Below are 27,352 nucleotides of genomic sequence, written 5' to 3'. Positions count from 1 at the left end.
ATGTTAGTCTGAAAACAGGGAGAAGCAGAGGTGGTTCTGGGACTGCCATAGGCAACTGGTAAGGGAGGCATGGCAGGGGGCACGTGCCCTCCCTGAGATTGGCCACCACTGCCAGCTTCTGCAGGTGGTCGCCACTCGCCACTGATGCCGCTCACAACCTGGGCCCCCACCAAGTCTCAGGAAGCACCAGTCACCCACGGGGATTGCAGTGATGCCCCACTTCGAGGGTTGGTCTACTCCAAGTTTAAAACCAGCTGCCTGAGAGCAGCAGCATTTTTTATTCAGGTAGAAACGAGGGAGTCAACTGACAGTGCAGCTCATTACAACCTGCCCGATCCCTTCTAAACTCTTCCGTCCACCAGTGCGAGAGAGGGACCCTCTCTCCTTTCCGATGGCCTACAGGTTGTCGCACTCATCCAGCCGGCCTTTCTTCTGCGGGTCTGCTCCTGGCCCCACAGCCCTGCGGCGCAGACGGCCTCCCTCTCCGGCTACGCGTCCTGACTGAGGTGTGGACGCGGCGAGCAGGGACTCGGGTGGGGAAATCCCTTCCGGCCAAGCAACAGGTGCTAGATCCAGCTCGCCCAGCTGCAAGGGAGCTGCTTTCCGTTGTGATGACAGTCGGGCGCACTTGGCTCCTCTGTTGGTTTTTGCTGCTGTGCCTAAATGAGTGTCTTTTTGTCCGGGATCGAGCACATCTGTGCTACAAGTGACTTGTTTTTGCTTCCACCTGGTAGGCAGGCTCCTTCCCCGGGCAGGGTGCAGGCCCGGAGCCAACGCGCCGCCCCTCCCCCGGGGCGGGCCCGGCCGGGCCGCGGGCCAGAGTCGGCGGCGGCGAGGGCTGATGCAGGCGCTCGTGACGCGGCGGCTCCCGCCGGAGGGGCTCGCGGCCCTGGCCCGCGCTGGCGCGTAAGGGGGCGCGGGCGGGCCCGGGCGTCCCCTCGGTGCTGTGCGGGCGGGCCTGGGCCGGGCGGTGCTGTGCTGTGCTGTGCTGTGGAGGGGCGGCAGGCTGCGGGGAGGCCGCGCCAAGCGCGTGTGGGCGGGGGCATGTGTGGGGCTCCCTGGCGCTGCCAGCCTGGAAGGGAAAAGCCAGGGTCCCCCGCGCTTCTCTCCTTTTCAAGGACAATCCATTTTTAAAGCTTGCTCGCCGTTCTTGCAGTACGTCCTTGTGGCCCACTTTTGCACCGCACTGCAGAGGTGGAGAAATGCTGGACTAGACCCCTGCTAGCCGCCCGCCCCAGGCCTCTGGGCGTCTGTACACCAGCGCCAAGGCTGCTCCAGTGTGTTGGAGCAGACTCGGTTAGTCCTCGATTCATCTTGCATATCAGTGTCCCCCGTGCTTAAAACTACCAGTGGGGGTGCTTGAACTGAAGCTTGTGGAAGGAGTTGTAATTCAGTCGCCCCAGTGCCATTCTTAAGCGTGGGGACGCTGATGCAGGAGACACCGCGGTGCTTTCATTTAGAGCCGCTCTACTTAAAGTGTCACCTCCCCCCGCAAGTGTAAAAGTGCCGTGTGATTGTGTAACTTCCACTAGATTCACCCCTTAGCACGGCTCTTAGGATCAGAGTCCACATTTCATACAGCTGAAATCAGTGAGAGTTTGAGCATTCATTTCAGTTGCCGGTAGAAAGCAGCTGCCAGTTGGCATTTTTCTTTCTTTCCTTGGCCAGGGGTTACTTGATTGATTTGGGTTTTTTTGTTAACTTTGCTTTGACAGTTAGGCCCTTGCTACCCGTTACATATATTACACAATTAACTGCAATAAATGTAGACCAGCCACACATGCATAGTAATGATCACATCATAAAAATGACTCCAGCTATAAAAAGAGCCAACCAGCTACAAAGTGAGCGCTACAGCTGGTTTGTACCCAGCTTTAATTTGAGCAAGTAGCAGGGCCCTTAGAGAAGAACCTGAGATGTGCAGCATTTTGACTGCCTCTCCTATCTAGTGCTTTCCAGGCAAAACCTTTCAGAAGCAAGACAAACTTTTATCAGAAGCTAGACATCTCAGCTTTCCTAAATACAGCTCTTGGGGAGGGGGTTCCCCCTCCATAATGTTATGTTTACAAACAAGGAAAAACCCATAGTTTTAAAGATGTCTTTACCCATCACTGTGCTGTTGCTGTTGTTTGAATAGCATTCTTCAGTGGCACAAGTGCTGATAGTTCAGTGTCAAAACCTGGACTACTTTCACACTGTGCAGCAGACATTTAATATCAGATTATTTTTAATGTTTCATTGCATGGGCTTCTCCTTTAATTATGAAGTGTTGCAAAACTAGTGGGCTGCACACATGAGTCAAGTGGTTATGCAGTCTCTTTCTTTAAATTGCATGTAGCCTTACAGATCTTTTGCAGAAGTTTCAGGCTGTTAGAGTACGTCACAATAATTGCACTTTGTATCCCTAGACTACTGGATGTGGGATTCTTTGGATAAATGGTTGCCTGTGGATGAGGGCACTGGACTTGATGATGCAGAAGTCCCCTGCCCATCCTGTGTTCTGTCGACACTGTTCTGAACAGCAGACGGACTCAGAATTCTTCCCACAAGCAGCATATCCCACCTTGTTGAAAACTGCAAATCGGGCAGGGTCCAGAATGAGATTCTCATGTGGTTGTGAATGGAGAATGTATGGTTTGTGGATGAAGATACTGGGCAGAGTTGCAGAAGATTTGTGTTCTGTTCCCATCTCTGCCATACGTTCTGTGTGTGACATTGGCCGTACCACTTGGTTCTCTTATTCCTCTCGACAGTGCAAAAGATGGGATTTCTGTACTGCACAGGGTGGAGAGGGGTGTGGGTCACAAAGATAAATTCACCATTAAGTGGTGCCAGCAGTGGATAGGGGGAATGTAAGAACTAAGGAAGGTTGCTCCCACATGCCCGGCAGGCTACCAGAAGAAAATGTAAGATACTATTTAAAAGAACAGAAGAATGGATTCGATTGATACTAAGGGAGGACCAGTTCCACACCCGAGTGCCCTCCACAGCAAGGGGCTTTTGACTCAGTCTTGATGGTGAGAACCCAGAAACTGGGTCATGTCAGAACACCTTAAAGGTTGAGGCTTAGGAGGTAACAGCTGATAAGAAAGAAAGTTGCTTTGACAAATGCTGACACATTGGGGCTGTGAAGTAGCTCTTGTTCAGTGAATGGTTGCCAAGTCCAAAGCAAGGTTCTCTTGTGTTGTAGCCTAGATTCCTAGCAGACTGATCCATGGCCAAGGACATAGCATTTCCTTGGTCTTCATGCCAGGGTATGTCCATGAGGGCCTGGACCAGAAACTCTGAAAGTACAAAGAACCACAGCTCGGGGGCAAGCCCAGCACATGGACTGTCCCAGGGCTGGGGATTTTGGGGATTCCAGAAGGTGCAGCCAGAGCTTGCAGGCTCTCTGTGGTGGATCTCAGGCCCCAGTTCTAACCTGGGTTTAGCTCCTGCCTCTGCATCAGGGTTTTGGAAAGCTCTGAGCACCCTGGCTGCAACCCCAGCTCTCAGAACTTGCAGACTGCCATACAGCTGGGACAAGCAGCTTGGAAGTCCTAGAAGGTGTTCCTGGAGTCTGTGACACTGGAGAGCCAGAAATCCTGGGAGCCACTGTAGCTGCTCTGTAATATTAACATCCTAGTGACATAAGCAAAACTGACAAGAATATTTTTTTCTGTGGGACCCCAGCAAAGCTCTGGATGCATACTTAATATCAGGCACACTGCAACTTGCTATTTCCAGCATTGCTCTCCCAATTTATAGATAGCCAATGAAAAGGATGCGGGACAAATATCATATGGTCACAGTCACTCCAGCCTTGCTGCAGAAGAAATATGAATGAGCTGAAAGTGAAGTAGCAGCCAGGTGCTGGAGGCTCAGCTCAGAGCATGTTCCAGGGGTTAATTTAGTGGTCACATGAGCATGTGCTGCCAGGATGTCACAGGATAAATGTTCTTAGCTGTAAGCACTAAGAAATCCCACTATCCGTCTTTCTCCTTCAGCTGACTGCTGTGGTCATTGAAAGAAGGCAGAGTGGACTGGCTTAAGTCTCTGGCGTAAATCATGATTTAAATTGTGAAGTGGAAAGCCTCAGTTTAAATCATCAATTTTAACTGCCTTTTCCATCTGTATTTCAGGTTTTTTTCCTAAAGAAAGGTTAATTCGCATTGGCTGACAACCATCAAAGCATGTAGATTTATGACAAAATAGAACCATTCTACTAGATTTGGTGCATCTTTTTGCTGCCTTAGGAAGCTACACTATAATTATATACATTTTAAGCAAATATATAGCTTAATATTTTCAGGGTCTTAATAATTTTATGTTACTAAGTTAGAAAACGATGTGTTGCTTTTTTATTAGATTTGTTTACAATTTGGATCAAGCAACTGCATTGGGATGTTAGCTGAAATGTAATCAAAGACAAGAAGTAGTCTATAAAAACTAGATTTTTTTTCTTGATTCTTCCTTCATGGAGAAAAGCACACAACTTACAATACAAAGCATTTGACAGAGGCTTTAAATAAAACATTTTTATTTAATTGTTATGAGAGGTTATAAGTATAGGCCTTAATGCAATTTGATTATATTCAGTTTCATTTTGTAAAGAAACAACAGAAAAACAACTTAAATAAAAATCTAAGTTTTTTTCCTTTTCTTTTTTAAAGCTTGAACTTTAGTCAGCTCTAAAAGAACTTGTTGTATCATTTTTAGATCAGCTTGCAGTTGGTGCGTATGTATTAGAGAGAGCCCCGTTGTACCCTAGGTATTAGGGCTGTGCGAAATTTCAGCAGCCATTTCGTTTCAGAGGTGTTTTGGCACTCGAAACAGAAAATCTAAAATGAAACAGAAGGCTCTGAAACATCTCTGAAACAAAACCAAACCATCTGAAACGTTTCGGAAATGTTTCAGAGGTGGGCTTGGAGGGAAACAGAAATTCAAAAGTGTAGGGGAAGGACTGCTCTGATACTGACACCTGTAGCTGGCCAGTGTCTGCGATCTGTCCCTGAGGTCCCTTCCATTCCCAGTGGTCTGGGGGAGGATGGCAGCCTGCTGTCATTCTGCACGCAGATCTAGGGGCCCATCCGGGAAGAGTCCAGCACAGTCCCGCAGCCCTCCTTTTAAAGTGCTGGAAGGCTGGGACCAGGCAGGGAATGGGACTGGGCAGGGCAGCCATGGGGGCTTTTCCCGCAGCTTCCCCGGCCGAGGCAGAAGCAGGCACAGCTGGAGGACGCACAAGAGAAGCCCCTACAGCTGCCCTGCCCGGCCCCATTTGCCACCTGACTCCAGCCTCCCAGCACTTAAAAAAGAAAAAAAACCCTGCACTCACCAGCTGTAGCAGTGGTGATCAGGGCCTCTGAGGTCCTGTGGCACAGCACGCCCTCCCCCCCATGCAGTGGGTGCAGTGGGGATTGCCCCATGCCCCACCTGGCACTTACACAGCAGCTGGCCAGATCAAAACAGAACAGTGATCGAAAATGCCGAAACAAATCACTATCCTCCAAAACGGCCAAATCCAAAACAGAAACAAAACATAGCCATTTTGCACAGCCCTTCTGGGTGTGTTTTTGTAATTAAGCCCTAGTACCAACCTGGGAAAGAGAAATCATCAGGGCAAGAAAGGAAGGACCCCAGTGTTCTTGCCTTAAAATAGTGTTTTTCCCTCTGTTTTTCTGCTTTCCATCCCACCCTTTGCTAAATGCAGTAAAACCACCTGGAACGGGGCACTGCAATGGCAGGAAACCTTTGTCTTTTGTGTTAACACGATTGTGACTTTTCTGTGTCCTTTGTAGCTGCACCATCCAACAATGGGACTCAGATGAACCTATCCCACAGTCAGAACTGCTGGCCAGGGTAGCTGGAAAACATGGGCTGCTCTGTCTTCTGTCAGACAGGATAGACAAAGAAGTCCTGGATGCAGCAGGTGGGTATGGCGATGCTCAGAAAGAGAGGCTTCAATGGCTTTGGTAGTTGAGAATGTACTGCGGTACTGAAGGGTATCCATGACACCCAGGTCTCAGCCTGTTGCTGGCTAGCTGTGTTCCCCATTGCTACCATGCTTTGATACAACTCCTTAAGCTCAGTATTACTGATCTTACCCTGTTCCTCTGTCACATATGTGAGGATGGTAAGATGTGAAGTTGGCCTTGGCCACTATCCCAGTGTCCTCCAAATTCTCTCTGTCCTTTTCCTTTTACATTAATACCTTCCCTATCCAAAAATGATTTCCCCAGAAGAATAGCCACTAAATAACCACTTTTCCTCATTCTGCTCAAATAAGATTATAGGGCTCAAAGATGTAAGCAGAGTTAGGAATGGAGATGAAATCTCTTAATAAAGGACCAGCCCTGGATCTTCCCTAGTTAAGGGTGCTGCCAATTCTCATAACTCTTCAAAAATATCAATTTTTTGGTAAAAGTCTTATAAGTATTTTTTAAAAGCATTTTAATTTATTTATTAGATATATATAATTCTTTTCCAAGCAAAGGTTCAAGGCAGCTTCTGATAAGAAGAAGATTAATTTACAAATTCAGGTAGAGTATTAAAATGAGATATAAAACAGCACCTGAAGTGGTATCCCAAGTTAGCCTTGCTTCCTAAATGCCTGCTCAGATAAGAACATCTTAGTGCTTCCAGAAGATGTCCAGGCTCAGCTTCTGACTCCAGGTAGAAGAGTCTGATTTTGTATTAAATTCTCTGAGATTTTTTTTTTAAGTCTCACGGTATCTCACCCAAAAATCTTTTCTGGCTTGGACAGAAGTCGTGAGGCTCACATGATTCTTTTGCCTGTTTAACAAAGTAGATTATCATAAGACTGAATCTTGGCACAGGAGAAAACAGGTTGACTATAAAGGGGAGAGTTAAACTGATTGTGCACAAAATGCCACCAAGTATGTATGGTGAACTACCCGACACAGAGGTATCTTTCCTTGTTATTAACTTATTTCAGTTCAGCCCTCCTAGGTATTGCTGGTAACTATAGAAAGTTAAAAATGTGCAAACTTGAATCCACAGGTTGCTACCTGTCACCTAGGTCTGTGCTTTCATTGTTTTGGTGTTCTTTAAACAGGCTTCTTTGTTTTTGAGCTGTCAATTTTGTATTTTGCAGGGTCCAACCTAAAAGTCATCAGCACAATGTCTGCAGGATTTGACCATCTTGCTCTGGAAGAAATTAAGAAGCGGTAAAGTTCACTTTTCTTGTAGCAGCTGTTAAATATGGAATTTACTTTCTTCTGATGTGTTCTGTGTCTACCCTGTCATCTGATGAATTAAGTAGTCATGAGTTCAGTGAAACCAAACTCAAAAGGAGGAAGACTAGTTTTTAGTTTAAGTCTTGAGTTGGAACTCCAAAAGATTTTGGTTCTATTCCCTGGTTCTGCACAGATTTTGGACAAGTCACTTAGGTCCCAATCCGGTCCCAATCCTGAAAGACTATGTCAGTGGGAGTTAGGAACCTACATACCTTTAGGATCTGACCTTAATTTTGCTGTGTGGCAGTTTTCCATCTGTAAAATGGGCATGATACATTTCCCTCCCTCTCAAGGGGCTTGTGAGGATAAATTCATTGTTGTTTGTGAGATGCTCCAATAATGTGGTGATAGGGTGGGAAGCATGTAAACACCTTTGTAGAAGAAATACCTGAAAGAGTTAGACACAGCACAAACAGGTTTTGATCAAGATGTAAATAAGCTAGGCAGTTGGATTGCTGTGAGTTGTCCCTTGCACAACACAGTGCTGTCTTTGGATTGCAGTGGGATCCGTGTGGGATACATCCCGGACATACTGACAGATGCTACTGCTGAGCTTACAGTAGCTTTGCTCTTAGCCACGTGTCGCAGGCTGCCAGAATCAGTGGAGGAAGTGAAGAAGTGAGTATTTGCAGTCTAGCACTGGGCTCTGAGTCCTGTGAAGTTCACTGTGAATCTGGAACAACCCCCTGGAATGAGTTATGAGTGTAGTGCTGAACAGTATACCCCTGTAAAAGCACTCTATGCATGAATGAGGTCAAATAGATACAGAAGAGGCCATGCATGTTACACTTACTTTGGATTTACACTACAGTAGCTGAAATCTTGTGATCCCAGTTAGTTAGGTCTGTTTGTCTAGGCATAAACTGTAAGGCCTAAATTTCTGTTCTAATGCAGGGATGCAGATAGAGAGTATCTAGTAGTGCAAAGAAGCCTTAAAGGTGGTTGGACTTGCCTCCCTAAGAGTCCCCTTGTATTATGTAGGCTGTCTCCATGGTCAGAAGAAAACAAGCAGCCCTGTTCCTAGTCCCTACTGTAGGAAGTGCATTGAGCCTATGACCAGAGGTCACTGCAGTGCAGCTGCTCCCAGAAGGCTTCAGTAACAGTGCACAAGTTAGATCAGGCCTGAAGTCTATCTAATCTATACCGAGGCCCCTGAAAGGGAGTGCAAAGGTAGCTTTAAGCAGGAACCATGCAGACATTCGTGTCTCTGCTCATTAGAGTCACTCACATTTATTCATTTTCATGTTTCTAGGCCCCTAAAACATCTCCATTTGCATGCTTATGACACACAGGTTACTATCCGTACTGCATTTATGCCATTCACAGTTTGTCGTGTCATTCATATCTAGACCCCAAGCCAGTACATAAGGTGGAATCTTCTTGTGCTCTTGTCTCACCTCTGCTCTTATGTTATTTCCTGTCATAGTGGTGGCTGGACAACATGGAAGCCCTTCTGGATGTGTGGATATGGGTTGTCTGATAGCACTGTCGGGATCATAGGGCTGGGAAGAATAGGTAACTGTGTCTTAGTATATCTCTCTTAGGGATGGAGGAGGGTTCAGTTTGGTGTTTGATTAAAATACCTAATTTGGTGATCAGTAAAAATAAGTCTACTTATTTTAGTGAAAAATAAGTCTAAATCTGTCTGTAGTTTTAATAGTCCACTCAGTTCTTTATCCCTGTTAAAACTTTCTTCTGTCATTGAGGGTTTTTTTATCTGCTGCTTCTTGCTCTGAAGGAAGAATCCTTGCCTGTAGAGTTCTCTTTCTCATTACTCTGACAATTTTTCGTTGTAATCTTTAGCCCATGTGGTTACTCTGAGTTTTGCTCTGAGTATATCTATGCTTTAACCCATAGGAGTTCATGTCTTGTTATACTAATACATTTATATTTATCTTTGTGATAGCAATGCCAGGGCATTTGTAGAAACAACAAAGTAAATAAAAAATAGGAGTGCATTGGACAAGAACTGCTAGAGAAAGACATTTAACCCCAAAACTGATGGATTGCTCCCACTTGCCTCTGCCCTAACATGCAGAGGGTGAATAAGAGGAGATTAAAAAAGACTCCATTTTACCAACAGTGATTTGACTGCACTCAAGTTTAGATCTTAAACTCCAGGAGCTCTGTGTATTTCATTTTATCAGAAACCAGACAAACTGGACTCTTCCCATTGGACAAGACCACAGAACTGTGTTTCAGTTAAGTAAACATCCCAAAGTCCATGGTAGAGAGGAGGACCGGTTTGTCCATTAGCTTGTGGAGTTGGTCATGGAATCGTTTTCTTCCCTAAAATTTGCTCTCTAATGTAACTTCAGATTTAATGGCCTATGATTACCTTTGCTACAAACATGTTCACTTTCCCCTGGAACTAATGAGAGCACTTTATCTTCTTAACAGATGTGAAACTTTGGCAGGAAGGGTACAGCAGCCTCCAGCTGGGGCACTTAAAATAATCTCTCAAGAAGTGATTAGTTTCATTGTACTTGAGCGAACAGTGGAATGCATCCTGTGGTCTTGTCCAAAGATGCTGGAACAACAGAGATCTGATAGAGAGCTGAGGAGATGGGTTGGTTTGAAATGCTGCTGAGGTGTTTGATTACCCATGTGCTGGGGAAGGCAGGCTCTGCTGGGGCTATCCCAAGCTTACAGAAAGATGACCTCCTGTTTCTAGGACAGGCAGTAGCACACCGTCTAAAGCCGTTTGGGGTCAAGAGATTTCTATATGCTGGACGTCATCCGAAACCAGAGGGTGCTGCCGAGTTTGAAGCTGAATTTGGTAAGAAACGCCAATCGAGTTGGAAGAGCAAATAATCTCTTTCCAGACCTTTCTTCATGCCTGCAGAACAGCAAACAAAATAAAGGAGATGATGCAGGGATGACATTGTTCATGCTGTAAGGATGAAAAACTAGAGGCATTGAGCAAACCACAGTCCATATCTCATTGGCCAAAAGTGCTGACAATGGCAAGAGTGTAATCTTGGCCTTGTTGATTTCAAGCAGGGCCAAGATTTTACCCCAGATTACTTAATTTTGATATCGGGTCTTTATTTTCTGATCAGCAGTAATGCATGCACTCAGTATAATGCACAGACTTTTTGGACAGACTTTTCCTTTCATCATCCTGCAGTGTTGCCTGGCTCTGATATACCTCTGTGAAAAATAAACAATTACAAAAATAGCAGTTACTGTTGGGGTTAGTTCTTTTCTTTGCAAATCCAGTGTAATCTGCATATTCCTCATCCCATCCTTTGGTGAAAGTTGTAAAATCTATTAAATTCATCTTCAGTGCTTACAAAACTTTTAACTGTTCATTTAAAATATAAAGGTGATGTTTTGCTATGTATGCTACACCTGAAATATATACTATAGCCACTTCCGGGATGGCAAGAATTGGTAAACTGGCAAGAATTGGTAAATTTATTTTCTTAATTGAGGAAACTTTATCAATTAAATTCTTTAAAAGCAAAGAAGTGGTGCCCATGCAAACATAGTACCTTGTCCAGATGTTGTTTTTGCACTCAGCTGTCAACCTGATTTCTTCTGGTTACTGGGGTGGGATTAATGAGATCTTCTTAGGCAATAGTAACTCACTGATGATTGTTTGATGCAAGTGGGATAGATCTCAGAGTAGTGAAACCTCTAAGTGAACTCATGATGCTTGTGTTTTCCATTCAGTTCCGCTCGCTAGGCTAGCAGAGGAGTCGGACTTTGTTGTTGTGACCTGTTCCCTAACTCCTGATACAGCAGGATTGTGCAACAAGGATTTCTTCGGCAAAATGAAGAAAACATCGGTGTTCATCAACACAAGCAGGTGAATGTGCTACTCTGTCACTCAAGTGAACCTAAATAGCAAGTGAAAAGAGTCATAGAGATAATGCAGACATCCAGGTGTTATGGATTTCAAGGGTTTCTTTTGTAATTGTCTTGACCATGAGTATATATGTTGGCTCAGAGCAGAAGCTCTTGGGGGCTGTTTTTTGGCTTTGTAGCATGGCTGTCTGCCATTTTCTTGTTAGATGGGAGTTAAAAAAAGAAAACGCACTTTTTCTCAATGAGAAGCAGGAAGGTTAATGTGATCAGGTTATGACCGTTTTTGAAAGTTGAAGAGTGGCTGCCCTTTGGGATTCTCTCCTCAGTTAAAAGCTGATTCTAAAAGAAGCCCAAATGACATTCATATTACTGTATTTTTTCACATACACCCCCAGGTAAAACACACACCTTTTTTGGTAGTCAGAATGTAGAAAAATGTAGAAAAAAAGATTGTTCCAGAGTCTTAGCTGACTGCGACATACAGTAAGTCCTTCAGGAAACGTAGAGAGTTCAAGAAATGTGGCACTAGGAAGTCTGTGGTGCCAGTTTGTCACAGATATATTTATAATTTTAAAACAATTTGGAAGCATACTGGTGCCTCAATCATAATAATAAATTCTAAATACCTATATATTTTGACATTTGATTTTGGTTTTTTAATCATGGAAAATAAGCGCTCCCCCTGCTCCCTTTGCTTACCAGGATGTGGCTGCGGCTGCGGCTGTCATTGTCGTCCTCCTCTTCCCTACCCCAATGCTGCTTTGTGGTACTGAGCAGCCGTGATATGCTGGTGCCCCTCACTCCTAACGTCCTTCCCCACCCCGTGGCCTGCTGCAGCTAGGGATGTAAATATTGTTTGAAGTACTGTCTTCTAACCTCTTCCAGTTACAGTAGTTAAACAGTTAGCCAATAGCCTGTACATAGTCTAGTGACCTCCAGCATGAGCAGCATGCTAGCTCGGTGGCAGAGAGCAAGCTGTGGGCAGGGGGTGGTGGGCACAGCTGAGCCACTAAGCAGTGCTGCTCAGCTGTGGAACCACAGTCTTCTCTCTGAGGGGTTGCCCCCAGCCCCTCATAGGGTGAACATGGCCCCATCATTACAAGAGCCACCCTGAACGGTGTGGGCATTGGCCAGAGACTACGTCATAGCTCTCTTGAGGCTACAGATGTGTTAACTGGTCATCAGCCACTGTTAAAATTCGTTTGTGGCCAAACAGAATTTAAATGCTACTGCCAGCCAAGAAGACAATATCTGAGTTCATACCTGTTTACGGGAAATGTTTCACTAATATGTTGCAGCTGTTTTAAAAAAAAAAACCCAGAACAGACAATTGTGTTGATTCTTAAACAAGACTAACAAGTGACATACAGTGCTTAGCTCCCTAAGGGCCTTTCCCTGCCAGTTTAGTTCCATTGAAGCTAAAGGGACTGCACATCTTCAAGTTTAAGGATGTTTGCCAGTGTCTGCAGACTGGGAACTAGTGTTTGTAACCCATGCTTTTTCAGGGGAGCTGTGGTGAATCAGGATGACCTGTACCAAGCCTTGGTCAGTGGCCAGATTGCAGCTGCTGGTCTGGATGTCACAACCCCGGAGCCGCTGCCTACAGAACACCCTCTTCTTTCCCTGAAGAACTGTGGTAAGCTACTGCCTTAGGAAAATAGGGTTGCAAGAGCTTTTTTGATCCACAGAGACCTCCTGTGTTTACAGGCAACTGTTTATCTTAGGAGAGGAGGTGCTTCTTTTCACCTTCCCACATATCTCACTTTTTGTGGGCTTTCAGTGGTTAGGGCCAGGGATCTATGTGCCTCTGGATATGCAGGGTGGTGGCTAGCAATGGTTTCAGATGAGGGGTAAAAGTTACAGGAAAGGGAAAAGCGAGGTGCTCTGTGCACTGAGCCATCATGTGCTACAAAGATCAATGAGGAGGGGAAGCCTTGTCATCAGTGAGAATCAACCTCTGCACTGACTTTACATAATTTGGAATTTAGTGGCTCGTTTTGAAACATCTCCATGATCAGTCTGTATTTCATCAACTGAGAACTTAGCAAGATTCACAAAGGGGCTTGCGTGCCCATAAGCATTGCAATCTGAAATTGAGACCCTCAAATCCCTGCTCAGCTACTGCCCAACCCTTTGAGTGCCAAAATCCCCCAGTATATAAACTTTTGCTTTTGAAAAGGGAGTGCAGGCTGCGTAGTGCATCATTCCATAATATAAGGCCCATTTCTCTCTAATTAAAAAGAAACTAGAAGCTTTATTAATATGCTGTGGGCAAGGGTGCTCAACAGCCCACAGAGCCATTGGATATGGCCTGCAGACATGGGGTTTTGTTACCAAAAGCTCGGTGCTGTGCAAGATACAAGACTCCAGCCTATCTTTGATCAGGACTTCTTTGCAATCTCAGACACAGAATTCAGGGACAGTTTCAACTCCTTTACTGACTACCCTTTTATACACCAAAGCAAGATGCAATCGCATTTCCCAGTGATTATCCATTCCCTCTTAAACAGGTAAGGTATTACTACCATCCATGTCTGATAAAGAGGCAAGAGACAGGTCTGTACTCTAACCTTGTATTGAGTACACCCGAAAGCATAAGAATAAGACTTTGTGCCTGTCTAGCTGTCTACAACAGAGCGATACAGATTTGCACCCTATACCAGCTGGGGGGAGACACAGGAGGGAAGAGGAAGTTGGGGTGCAGGCTTGCAGAAGCTTGTCTTGAATTTGCTGAGGCCTTCCCCAAATTTCCCTTTTTTTGCAGCCAATAGTTATACGTAGCTTATTTTAATAAATATTCTGATTGGTGTCATTCACATTTCTTATTTCACTGAGGCTTTGGGAACTGGACTGAACCAGTTTTTTGTAGGACTTGGAAGATGCTAGTAAGCTGTGGCCTGTGTCCTTGGGAAAAGTACAAGTCTGGGAGAGAGGACTTCTCTCTCCCTCACTATCTGGGAATACTACTTGCTGTGTACTGTTTATTTTACTTTGCTGACTCGGCCATTTGTAACATCTGGAAAAGTTCAGTCTGAAACAGGCTTTGTGGCCTGCTTTTTAGCCACATGTCTGCAGTTTAGCATAAGTTTCTTGAAAGTGCCCAAAGCTGATGACAGGTTAACAAAGACACATTATTATTGTATTGAATTGTAGCTGACTATGTACAACTCAGTTGTTATCAAAAAATCAGTTATTACTTTTAGTTGTTGTTACACACTTTTCCAAAAAGCAGCCATTCATTCTTGGCCTAATATAATATTAGTGGTTTGATAAACAGATTTTTATTATACTTCCCCAGGCTACTACTTAAGATTTAAATGCAACCTTATTGATTGTATACCAGCTTAAGCACGTATTGTAATAACTCATGCATTTCCTAGGTCCATCATTTGCACTGATCAGTGCAATCAGTCAGTCACTGGCCATGTTCACAGCCTAAGCTTTGGCAGCATTTGGTGTTGGGGTGCTTGAGCTGCAAGTGTTCTCCCCAAGCTGCCCTGGGGACAAGCACTAGTGGTGGTTGGGTCCTAGTGCCTGTGCTTCCACCTGCTTCTGACCTGGAGTGAGTCATTCCATCCCAGAGCTGGAAAAGTTGCCCCTGTCCTTGCTGAACCAGGTGGGCCAGGTTTGGTTAGTGTTCTCATACACTGTGACTTCCTGTGTGACTTCAGACAAGTCACTTAAACAGTTCTATATCTCAGTTCTACATCTGTAAAAGGAAACAATAGCTCTGCCCTCCCTTATGGGGCAGAGAGCCATGAGCATTAAATCCACTAATGATAGTAATGTGCCTAGATACAATGGTGATGAGAGCTATTATAGATAATACAGTATCAGAGAAAGAGAGAGAGAAAAACAGCAAGAAACATGTCCTATATAAAAGGAGGTAATGAAATGTTGGCTTCTAGTTAAAAGGTAACTTGGTGTGATTATTTATTACTCCAATCCTTGTTAATCATTAAAATGTGAAACTGCATTTTCCTCCCCTAAATACTATTTCTGATCTACCGGAGTATTCTTTCTAGCACTTGAAATGATGCATTTGAGCTGGCAACTTTAGTACTTTCCATTCTCAAATACCAGTATATTTTGCTCTTTTGAAATTTTACAAATATATTTTGATTTGTTTATACTGTATGCCCGTTTCTTTTGCCAAAATCCTTGTCTCCCCCAACTATTGTCAGTATAAACAAGTTGTCCAAAATCTGCCTGTCCCCTTTAAAGAAAGTACATTTCCTTAGAAGAAAAATCTGTATAACAAAAATACCTCTTAGAACTGCAAGATGAAAATTCTCTGCACATTGTTGTATCTCTGTGATATAAAAATGCAATGTTAGCATTATTGTAAATCATCTTTTTAACCATCTTTTTCTTGGGCTTTTTTTTAATCAAATCAAGACGTGCCTCATTTTTAGTAAAGTTCTTAAATGATCACAATGGGTGGGATTTTCAAAAAGACCTCAGGGACTTCAGAGTGTTTGCTGCCTCTGAATAGAGCTGAGTGAAACGTTTTCAGTGCAAAGTGAATTGGCCAAAAAAGTGTAGTTTCAGTCCTATTGAAATCACTTACAAATTCAGCTCCTAATTCACTGAAAAGCTTCAGCTGGGGGGAAAAATGAGGCCAAATCATGACAGAAGAGGAGGAAGAGGTCATTGTTTTCCCTTCTTCACTATAGCTCTGTGGCTAGAGCATTTTGGCAGGATGTGGGAAATCTATATTTAGCTCCCTTCTCTGCCTGAAGGGATTTGAACCCACACCCTATCCTCTTAGGGGAGTACCTAACTACCAGATTGTAGGACATCCTGGGACAGCAGGAGCTGTTGGTCTCTCCAGTTGATAGTGTTCTAATTATTGTAAGCAGTTACTGGAGCGGGAACTAGAACCTAGCTCTCCCACTTCTCCGTCTTCAAATGTTAACATTATTGTTTATAATTATATTGTATACATTTAGTCCTTTACATGAAATTAGGATTTGTTCCTACTATTTGTAATTTCAGTTTTTTTGAAGAGGTGGCTTTTATACTACATAGAAGGGTTTGATGACTTTCCGCCCTCTATCTCCCTTATATGTATTATCAACTTTGCTGACAGACCTATCGTGCAAGTAGCTATGAGACTGCCAGAACAATGATGTTTTGAAAGTTGTCTTTCATTCTCTTGTTATGAGATGTGTTGCACTTCACTTCATAGGTAGCTAGAGTGGAAATAATCAGTAGACCACACTGTGTGGAGATTGTCAATCTGAAAACATGGGGTGAAATCCTGGCCATGTTGAAGTCAACAGCAAAACACTCACTGACTCCAGTTTACACCCCAGGGAATTATGTACTGAACAATTCAAAATTATGCAAAATTAATTACATTTTTTAACAAATTAAATATAACGCTATTTGAACTTTCTTTAGAAATGTATGCAGGTGCTTGGGGGGTGGGATGTGGTTGGGGGGAGTGTTGCATGTGTTGTGGGAGTTGTGAAGAGGTATGGGGGTGTTGTGAGGTTTCTGGGTAGGTGTGGGTATGGGAGTTTGTGCAGGTGGGGGGCATGTGGCAGGGGGGGGCCACACCAAGCCACAAACCCCATGCCCATTCCTCCCTTCCCCTGCCTCCTGCAGGGAGAAGCTCCCCTTCCCACTTACCAGCTACACCCCGGGAAATTACATGATATTATGTGATTATGTGCAGTCATACGTTTTATGCACAAAATTACACGCATGCATAATTGCATAATTCCCTGGGGTGTACGCGGTTTAACTCAGTTTTCATCAACATTGACTGGGGTGAGGTCCCCAGCCTCTTCTGCATTTCACAGACTTTGAAACCAGTACACGGGAAATTGTTGGTTTGCCAGTAGTACTTCCCAGACCGCACCCACACAGAGATGAGTTACATAGAGGTAGCACGACAATACCATAAAACAAAAGTGCACCTGATAGTGTAACAAGCGCACCCGTCTCATTTGTTGTCTTTTCCCCTGTATAGTGATTTTGCCTCACATTGGAAGTGCCACCTATGCTACTAGGAGCGCCATGTCTGTGTTGGCTGTCAACAACCTCCTGGCTGGTTTGAAAGGGGAAAGCATGCCAAGTGAACTCCATTTATGAAGGAAAGCCAGATAGCATCACCTGCTGAGCAAGGTCATAACTTCAGAGTAACCTGGAGAAACTTAGCAGCTCCTGACGTGTTTTAACCCTAAAGATATATCTGTCTGTGTCATCCTGAAAATAAGAAAATATTAAACGAGGCTTGAGTAACAAGAAACTCTTGTGGTGGCTATGTGGAAGCATGATGGTTATTGTGCAGTCCATAGCAGTTAAATGGAAGAGCTCCAGGTAGATGGAAATGGAGCATCCAGGAAAAATGCTCCCTCTTTTGGGTCCAGTGGGCCTATCCCGAAAAAACACAATGAGCATGATTAGTGGATGACTTCTGGTTTTAATTTAGCAAAACACTACAGTTTTCATAACTTCAAGAGTGGCTGTCGTGATCAGGAATCCTAGTTTTCTGTGCTTAAAAATTACAAATTCTCTGATTAAAAACCCAAAATCCATGATAAAAATTAAAGGCCCCCCCAGCATTGCTGGTGTCCCACACTCCCCCCCCATAGCCTCCACAGCCCTCCTGATGCCCCTGGAAAAGTGTGTAACAGAGTGACAGTGGCAGTGTGGTGGTGGCTGTGGCCGCCATGTGCAAGCCGCCCCACGCCCGTCTGCGGGCATGGCTCCTTAAACCAGCAGTGACAACGTGGGGTGGGGGTGGCTGGATGCCGCCCAGCTGGCTAGCAGGGGGCCAGGAGGTTTCACACATGGTGGCCACCACCACCTCACACCACCGCTGCTGCTTGTCTGCAGAGCCAGGGGGGCTTGCACATGGCAGCCAACACCATTGCTGCTTGCCTGTGGAGCGGTGCTGCATGTGAGCCCCCCTGTCTGTGGGCCTGGGTCTGCAGACAAGTGGCAGCGGTGGTGCAGATGGTGGTGGCTGCTGTGTGCAAACCCCCCCTGCTCCCCACTAGCTAGCTGGGCAGCCACCCCCACCACCCACCATGTGGCAGCAGCCGCCACATGTGAGCCACCTCTTGCCCCCCACAGCCACCATCCCTTGCCACTGCTACAGAGCCGTCCAGCTGGCCGTATGCAAGCCCCGCTTCCCCTGGCCAGCCGCCTGGGTAGCATATGTGCGGCCTGTACACAGCGGGCACCACCACACCGTGCTCCACATAGCTTGCCTGCAAAGTCGTGCAGGCAGGCACAGGAAGGCAGTGTGGGGCATGGTGGTGGTAGCCTCCATGTGTGAACCCCTGGCAGGCTAGCTGGCACATGTGGAGGGCGGGGCACCCCGGCCCACACTCCCTGACCCTGCTCCCAGCTGTAGTGTGCTGCCTGGGGCCAGCAGCGCCCCCTGCTCCCTCAGCCCCAAGCCACCTTCCCCAGCCCTGCCCCACAACCCCCAAGCCCCACTTACCTCTAGGATCCAGGGTGAAGGGTGAGTCTTAGCCTAAGCCTGAGCCCAGCCTTACCTGACTCAGAGGCTCAGGCCCCACCTTTCCCCCCTTTCTCTCCCTGTCTGGGCAGGGCTTGGGGTTTCCCTCCCTTTCTGCAATCAGCTCTTGCAGGCTGGAGCTGTACCAGCCTAGAAGAGCTCTTTGCAAAAGTGAAGCATCTGCAGATTTCTCTGCTAAAAGCGGAAATCCACGTTTTCTCTGATAAAAACAGGGAATCCATGGTTTTCTCCGTTCTTCCATGGGAAACGGAAAATGCGGATCCCTGGTGTTCTACTCTGTGACCAATGGGCAGGGAATATGGATTTGTTACAGCTCACACCTGAAGAACCTGGCTATCTAACTCAAGCTGCAGTGACTCAGTTTTCATAGTTTCTAGGATTGGAAGGGACCTGAGCAGATCATCTAGTCCGAACCCCTGCCATGGCAGGAAAGAATACTGGGGTCAAATACTCAGTTTTAGCTCAGAGCATCTAGGTTCAATCTCCAGGTAGTCAATCAAGATGGCATCACATAAGCACAGGACTGGTACCACATCTTTTAAAATAAAGCTTGTACTTGCTAATTTAATTAGCTGGATTGGTGCATGAGCCACCAGCTCTCCTTTGAGGATAGAAGTGAATTTGTGTGTAAAGCACTTGCCTGTTAACAGTGTGCACGCCCAGTGCCCTCTTGTATTTGCCCAAGAAATTTGCGACATTAATAAAATCTAAAGGTAGTTGTGATGTCTGAGGAGATACTCTCTTACATGCATTAGGGATGAGAATCCGTTACTGGTTTTGGTGCCTACAGTAGACATGATTATGTTTTAGGCAAATGGACTGTGTGGCCAAATCACCAAAAAATGCTTCTTCCACACAAAAATTTGAAATTCTTGGTACAGTATCCTGTGGTTTTAGAAGATACTTGCTAAATATCTTCCGTGGGGAGTCAGGGATGGAAGAGAGAGACTAGAAGACAAGAACTCTCCAAAAGTGTCCTCTCCTCCCTTGGATTAATTCTTTGACCATTTAATGGCTGCTGGGGGAGCTTGAGTTGAAAATGAGCTTGGCGTGAGCTGGGGCCATCAGCCCTGGGTGCTTTAGTGCCTGCCTTTTTTTACTGAGCCTAGGTTCAGTTTTCCTGTCATCTGATCATCCTTGCAGCCACCTGTTGGGCCTGTACCATATCTGGTGGGGTTCCAGGGGGAGGGGATAGTACCTCCCTTGCCCAACATAACAGTCAGAGTTAGCAGGACTGCAGCAGAAAGCTGGTCTCTGCAGATCCTGTAGAGCATACAAATGTCCTTGCCCATATGCTAAAGTGGGTAGAGTGCCCCAAGCATAGTTTGGGGTTTTTTGCCTCTTCTCTTGTGTGAAACAGCCATGGGGTGCACAAGGAAGCTGCAGCAAGGTACTTTGACTTGATAAGTGCCAGGGAAGAGAAAGTCCTTCTACGGATTTCCCCTGGACTACAGGATAGTCTAAACAGCCAGCTTTGACTAGTTTGTTACTCTGTACAGGCAGCCAGGTGGAGCCTTTCCTGAAGATGCTAGATGCAGACCAGAAGCAAGGACCACAAAAATACAAAATCAAACATGTACTTCAAAACACAAAAACAGACTTTGGGATAAATGTTTATCAGGCTGCCCTGCCCACACAATATTGATTCTCATCTATCCTGGCTGGGGAGACTCAGGAGGTAAGAGGAGGGTGGCATGCAGATTGGCAGCAGGTTGCCTTGAATTTGCCGAGTTTTCCAAATTTCTCTTCGGCTTATACCCTGTGTTTATAGATGGCTGGTTCTAATATTTTAATAAATGACCTCTGGTTGGTTTTTTTTAAATTTCTTTGTTTCACTGAAACCTTTGGAACAGGACTAAACTAGTTTTCCTGTGGATGCGAAGAGTGTCATTTAGCTTGGATTTATGTTTCTCTGGAAATTAAAATTCTTGAGAAGGATTATTACCTCTTTCCTTCACCATTATGGATCCTGTTTGCCCTCCTCCTGTTTTTCTCTTCCTTCAAAATGTATGGTCTTCTCTAAACAAAGCTGCTTTGTTTTTTCTTTCTTTTACTTTTCTTTTTTACAACATATCTAGAGACTTAACAGTAATATATCTATTATAACAAAACAGCATTTAATACCTATGGTTACATCAGTTGCTAGAATCTGAAGCTATGGTATAGTATATTTGGACTATTTAATGTGTGGTTTTCCCTTATAATGTGTGCTTTCAGGCTTGGTGCTCTGTTGAATTCTATCTCATTCCTGGCTTAGTGAGACATGTTGATGGCTTCCTTTACTTTGCTGACCAGGTTAGTTGTCATGTCTGCAAAGGTTCACTCTAAGGTCACTCAGAAATAGGCTTTGGGGCTTAGTCATACTTTTGCAACTTGGCCTAGGACCCTTGAAAATGGCCAAGGCTGGCAACAACTCCTGCCCTTCACTGGTGGTTCTGGTTGTTTTGTAGCTGGTTCCAATAAGACAGTGGTTTCCAACCTTTTTAAGTAAGAGATCACTTTTGCCATTTAACCATGCACTCCCCCTCCCCCCCCAAGCACGTAAGTCTGTGGGGAGGCAGATCAAGAAAAAATTATTTGAGGCGTGCCTCCCCAGGAGGTAAGTCCCACCTGGCCGGGGCCTTACTCATCTTACCCCTGCTCCTGCCTCTGCGGCACTGTCCCTCACCAGGCAGCCTCAATCTAGCCCCCGCCCCTTCCCTGCCCCACTGACTGAACTGCTGGGCTGGAGCATGCACATGGGCACTCAGCCCCCCACCCCACTCGGATCGACTCCAAGAGGCTCCAAGATCTACTGGTGGATCAAGATCCATTGGTTGGTGACTACTGCAGTAGGGGGAGACCCTGGGATCTGCAGATCTGCTTTGCTCAGAGAAGTTTGTCAGAGTTTAGCTCCTCCAAGCCAAGAGAAAGCATGTTCCCTGGCCTGCTGCATGTAAAAAATTTGCCTTCAAGAGTAAATTGGATGCTTATCTTGCTGGGATCCTATGAGCCCAGCTGACTTCCTGCCCTTTGGGCAGGAGGCTGGACTCGATGATCTCCCGAGGTCCCTTCCAGCCCTAATGTCTATGAAATCTAAAACTTTACCAACAGACATCTCTGCTACTTTCTTGCCATTTGCAAGGGCCTTTAGGTACCACTGTAATAAAAAAACAGAGGCCTGGAATTAAGGTCACCCTGTGTTCCCTCTGCTCCAATGGTGGCTTTCTGCATGATCTTGTGCATGTTGTTTAACATCTCTGCTTTAGTGTCCTATCAGCAAAACAGGGAGAAAAAAACCCCAAACCTTTGAGAAACTCAAAAAACCTCTAGCCATCATCCTTATTTATCAGATGGACACTGTAGCCACTCACTGGTGAACAACAATACCAGTTGCACAACATATACACACTTGTGACCTTGACCCACCTGCTAACATCATAAACTCCTCCTACAGGCCTTAGAAAGTTGAGCTCATTTGCAAATGAATCTTCTACAGCTCCCAAATTTGAAAGTGATTCCACAGAGATGTTGAAAAGTTTTGTTGTTTTTCAAACTGCCTGCAAACCTATAGGTGGATAAAAAGAAAGACAGACCTTTTAAACCTTTAGGGACTGGCCTAATTACAGAACATTTGTTAAACAGAAGATAGTTCTTCTTTTAAATTGAAAAGGAAGAACTCCAAACTGAGTTTTTGAGAAAAAGAAAAACCTAATTAGTTTAAAATGAAATTCTAATAAGAATGAACTCAAGAGGAAGAATGTTTTGCATTTGAAAGCTTGTCTAACTCTATCCCAACTACCCAGCCGGTCCAATAAAAGATACCACCCTAAGAAATCCTTTCCTTTCTAATAAAGATAAATTGAGTAAAAGAATGGTTTCTGATTGGCTCATTTAATGTGTCTTTTTTGAATTTTGCATTTGGCTCCTTTTCAGTGAACCTAGAAGAATTTCAGTTTTGTGCCAAGTTATTTTTTTTTTCTTAATAAAACCTGGGGATTTCTCTTTTTTTGATAACTTGGATGAAAATTGGTGCCAGACTTGCTGAGCTAAGCTTGCAGAATGTGTTAGTTTCTCATTTAATTTTTCCAGCAGAAAAATAATCACTGGAAAACCAAGATGCGATAGCTTTGTGCCTCTTTTGTGGCACGAAGCCGCCACGTCTCCTATCATAGTTGCTTGTATTACATAGCATTTTCACCGGATCATTGAATCTGACCTCCTGCATAGCATGGGCCCACAGCATTTCACTCAGTGGCTTCTGCTTTGAGTTTACAGTCTTTGGTTTAGTTGAACAATAATTAAATCATTAAAAAACAGGGTGAGAAGGGGCCTCAGGAAGTTGCATCTAATCCAGCCCTTGCTCAAGGTAGGATCAACCCTGTGTAAATCATTCAAGAACTTCCAATGATGGAAGTTCCACAATGTCCCCAAGGCACCTGTTCCTGTGTTTTGGCATCCTCATATGCCTTCCTAATACCCAATCTAAATCTCCTTGATTGTAATTGTAGATCATCACTCCTTGACCTGTTCCCTGTGGACACTGAGGTCCCTGGCAGACATTTCCACCAAGCAACAGGTAATATCACTTGATGGAAATATCATGCCATGTGACACTTCACGTTCACAGGGCAGGTTGTCCGGAGGGGGAAAAAGCATCTTGGGAATTCGCTTTGCCAGTCGTTGCTAGCAAGGGGTGCTGGAGAGCTGCTGGCAGGGTCTGCATCCTTGCATTCAGCTGCGCTGGGAAGTCATCTGGCTCCCCCTTGGTGAAGGAGCTGCTCCCTCCATCCGTGTAAGTGAAGATAGAGTGAAAACTGTCACTTCTATCTGGCCCCTGAAAGTGCTCTACAGCAGTGACCAAACACAAGTGCTCAGCCACAGAGTGCTTTAAAAAGCCCCAGTCCTGCAACAATCTGAACCATCATTACTTGAGGGTTCTGATGAAGGCGCTCCTAAGTGCAGTGCCTTCATTAACTTGTGTCTGCATGTGCTGGGAGCAGGGCTGAGCTGACAGCCCAGCCCTGCTCCCGGCACCATCTTCAGAACAGGAGGCAGGGAAGGGAGTGGAGGGAGCTCATTCTGGGGGATACCAAGCCATTGTTGGAGGGTGGAGCAGGTGGATTGGAGCCCCCACCTAGGTTGGGGAAACCCCAGAATGGAGCTCACTCCTAGGCCTCCTTCCCTCCTATCCTTAGACAGCACAGAGGGTCAGGAGAGAGGGGCAGGGCTAGGAGAAGAGGCTGTAAAGAAGCAGGCGCTCTCTCTGGATTGGCTCCAAATGGGAGCTCAATCCCCTACCCTCCCAACCCAACAGCTAATGCCTGTTGGGGAAGGAGGATCAGTCTAATGCATGGCACTTTCTGTGAAGTGCCATAAGTTAGACCATGGAGCTGCAATTCTGTCTGCACTTTGTGTGAATGGGGGGTGGGGAGGTTGTCCTGCTTGCAGATACAGAGAGGTGCTAAATGATTTCTTAAAGAGGCAACCTTAAAGGTTGGTAGGAAAAAGGGAGGAGGGGGTGGAGAGTCATGACATCTCTTGCTGTTGTGCCATGGAGCAGCAGAGGTCATCACAAGTCACATGCCATCCTCTTGCAGAAAGAGGGGAAAGGAACAGTCCACTTGGGATGCTGCCAGGCCCAAGCACTATCACCCTAATTAACAAGTCACATTTCAAATTAAAGCATGTTACAAATGCACTGCAAAGACATTCTACATTTTATAAATAACATCTTTGATACTAGACAGCCATTTTTGGAGCACATTATTGGATGATAAATTGCTTGAATGGGTGGTATGTTACAATTTATCACATAATTAACACATTAATCAAGGGAGAAGTGGAATATCTGCCGTAGACTAGAGATCATCATCCTCCTAATATCAGTCCTATTTGTATTTGAAGACTATTATCAAATCCCCTTTCAGTCTTTCTTTCCCTGTTCTGCAACCTTTTCTCAGGGCCTTCTCACAGTGTTTATACTTTAAATGTTACACTTAAACACACCTAAAATAGAGGTGTCTACACATTCAAGCAGGAAAACAGCAACACCTCCTAAGTAGACTTGCATCAGAGTAAAGTTAGACTTTTTCAGGCAAAGTGTATATCTAGATCATATTAAGTATCATGTGTTGAGTTAATGTTGGACTGCTCCATGGAGATAATACAGGCAATATGCAGCTTTCTACCATCCCAGGATGCACTGCTCCATTTTACTGCCCAGCAGGGTGGTACTGGCTCCCAAGTCAACATCCCCACCTGCCTCCAGGTTGGGTGTGACCTTGGTCCACATTGCAACACCCCAAGCATGCTCATGGTTCACCACTTCTGCTCAAGCTCTCCAGTGTAAACAGCAATCACCTAGCTTTGTGAACGCAAACAAACAGGAGCACATCCTCCAACAACTCCATCAGGTAGGCCTCGAAATGGACTCATGATGAGATGCTGGGCCTCATCCCAATCTGGGGAAAAGACAGAACCATTGTCACCACTGCCTAGGCCATACAGGGTAACAAACAAAACCAAGCAGTCTATAAACACTTTGCACCTAGGTGGTGGCTTGGGACAACCAATGAAACTGGTTACAGATCTGCACTTAAATCAAGTGCCTGAAGTCACAGTATGTTCAGGGCAGGGATGCCAACAAGGTCTTGGGCACAGTGAGGACTGTGGGTTCCTACTGCAAGGAGCTGTTGAGGATCTTCAAGACAAACCAAGCCATCGCTCCCAGCACACTTATGAGCCCAGTGCGGCACAATGATAATGATGATGGCGGTGACGATGACAAGTATGTTGAAAACAATGATGGAATCACCTCTCTGCCACCTGCTATTGAAATGGCCATGGAGGAGCACACAGATGCCTGTTCCATGGACCTGTACCCCAGCCTGGCCCTGACCCTGACCCAAATCTAGGCCCCAGATGTATAAAATGAAGACAGCTCGGACAAGACCCACATTAAACAAGTAAAAATAGACAACCCAGCACCAACTGCGGTAAGTTGTAGCAACTCAGGAGGAGGCAGGGGGAAGAAGAGTGACTGATGGTGGTATGTTCAGAGTCTGGGCCTCTGGGGGCATCTCATGGCTTGGGGCTGACTCAAGGCTCTGGTTGTGGTCAAGGTGCAGATTGTGCCACCCTCCCCACCAACCCCTGCAATTAATAAGAAGGATGGAGGCATTGGGTTCTGCACCATACAGAGGAGATGTTAATTGGTAGCGCACGTATGCCTGGTCCATGGCAATTGTACATGGTTCAGTGGCTCACTTATAGGTGACGGGCCAGTTAAGATACTCAATGGTTGGGACAGTGTGTTCAGTGGCCTATTCAAAGGTTGATTAGTGGATTGATTAGTTCCTGTAAAGTGCAAGGTGGAAATCCGATCTGCCTGCCCCATCCCCTGACCACCCCATGTAGCAATGGCCACTCATGGCCTGCCCCGTCCCATCTACCAACTGGCCTTCCTAGCAGCAGCCAGTCTTAGCCTGCCCCTCCCAGCCCCTTCCTCTGTGGATGCCCCATGCATGTTGGGTGCATCAGTGGGTTTCAGGGAGCCACTGTCCCCAGGTTACTGCCAGGTGAATTCCACATGCCAGTGCCTAGGAGCTAGTTCAGTAGAGCTCCCACCTGCATGGCTGGGTCCAACCCATGGAACAACTTTTTGGGATGTAAACATACAAAAATATAAACATTTACAATCAAAAGTATTTGATTTTATGTACTCACATCTGAGACCCCAGCTTCCAACCCCTGCAAAGGCACTGTTGGTATTGCCAGTGGCAGTTCCATACACTACTGTCTTGGGATCTGTCCTCACCTGGACACATGCCAGGGGATGCTGTCATCTTTCAGGGTGTGGGACAATATCCACTTCCCTCAGCACAGGGATGCATAAACACTCACTATTGGTAGTCAAAGGTGTTGCCTTTTAGGCTCCCAGGTGCCCCTCTCAGCTTGGGCTCACAGCAACTGCAGGCTCAGAACATTCAAGCAGGGCACAGGATGGGGCATCATTCTTCAGGGGAGAGCTTGCAGGAGGGGAAGATGCCTGTCGCATGGAAGAGAGTTGGGCAATTTTAGTGCAGGGCATGGTTAATCATTGCTTTTACTGCTAGAAGGTCTGGTAGAGCTAGGAAGCTGTAACGCAGGTGAAAGAAGTTTTCCAGAGCCTAACGTGTTCCACAGAATTGCCAGCCTTAGTGGAGTGCCATCATAAGTAGTTCCCTTCCATGACTCCAATGCATGGGCAGACATGAAAGCTCACGGAAGCAGGAGGGGATATCTTGCAGGGATATCACCTGCAAGCTCAAAGACCCCTATGGCAACAACACAACGTTCCCACTCAGAGGATGTCACATAGCTGCAAATGGCAGAACCTCTGCAGTCAAATGCTGGAGGACTTCATTGAGTCATCTGTATGCTGAGCCACCACCACTGAGAGCTGGCTTTCTGCCCATGGGCACCAGAAGGACTGATTAGGGAGCTGCTGAGAACTCTTTAGCAGACTCCTGTGGTTCAGGACTGCCAGTTCCTGGAACTGGTACAGGGACACATGAGGGGCTCGGAAAGGGTCCAGGAATCAGCCCTCCAAACCCAAGCATCCCTCTGGTCTATTGTGGAAAATCTCTTTTTGTATGATTAATGTTGCTGATAGTCTGTATAGTATATTTATAAACCACAGGTTTTTATGCACAGTGTCGGGGAAAACCGAAGGATCGGGCCCCAAGGTCACGGTGGGCCGGGGTGGCAATTAGATACGGACAGGTGGGATTAGCAGCGTAGAGTCTGGAGTTAGGGACTCGGAGCGGATTGAGAAAAACAG

General features: G+C 45.7%; 1 protein-coding gene across 1 annotated transcript; it reads left to right on the top strand.

Moving 5' to 3' along the window:
* The first annotated feature begins 810 nt into the window (after nt 1-810).
* Nucleotides 811-17,296, top strand: GRHPR (glyoxylate and hydroxypyruvate reductase). Its single transcript, XM_019555228.1, has 9 exons — nt 811-906; nt 5,778-5,908; nt 7,094-7,166; nt 7,737-7,853; nt 8,662-8,750; nt 9,910-10,014; nt 10,914-11,049; nt 12,554-12,684; nt 17,029-17,296. Exons 1-9 carry the CDS (start codon nt 842-844, stop codon nt 17,148-17,150), a joined length of 969 nt encoding a protein of 322 aa, XP_019410773.1. The 5' UTR covers nt 811-841; the 3' UTR covers nt 17,151-17,296.
* Nucleotides 17,297-27,352: the final 10,056 nt, after the last annotated feature.

The sequence above is a fragment of the Crocodylus porosus genome, unplaced genomic scaffold (genome assembly GCF_001723895.1).
Source record: "Crocodylus porosus isolate Cpor-Errol unplaced genomic scaffold, CroPor_comp1, whole genome shotgun sequence".
Taxonomy (NCBI): domain Eukaryota; kingdom Metazoa; phylum Chordata; order Crocodylia; family Crocodylidae; genus Crocodylus; species Crocodylus porosus.
This window is presented reverse-complemented; position numbering and strand designations above follow the sequence as displayed.

Excerpts from the sequence above, each read along its gene's own strand:
- GRHPR (XM_019555228.1), top strand. The coding sequence starts at position 842 with ATGCAGGCGCTCGTGACGCGGCGGCTCCCGCCGGAGGGGCTCGCGGCC. Across the intron at positions 10,015-10,913 it reads CGAGTTTGAAGCTGAATTTG|TTCCGCTCGCTAGGCTAGCA; the intron begins GTAAGAAACGCC and ends TTTTCCATTCAG. Across the intron at positions 12,685-17,028 it reads TCTTTCCCTGAAGAACTGTG|TGATTTTGCCTCACATTGGA; the intron begins GTAAGCTACTGC and ends TCCCCTGTATAG.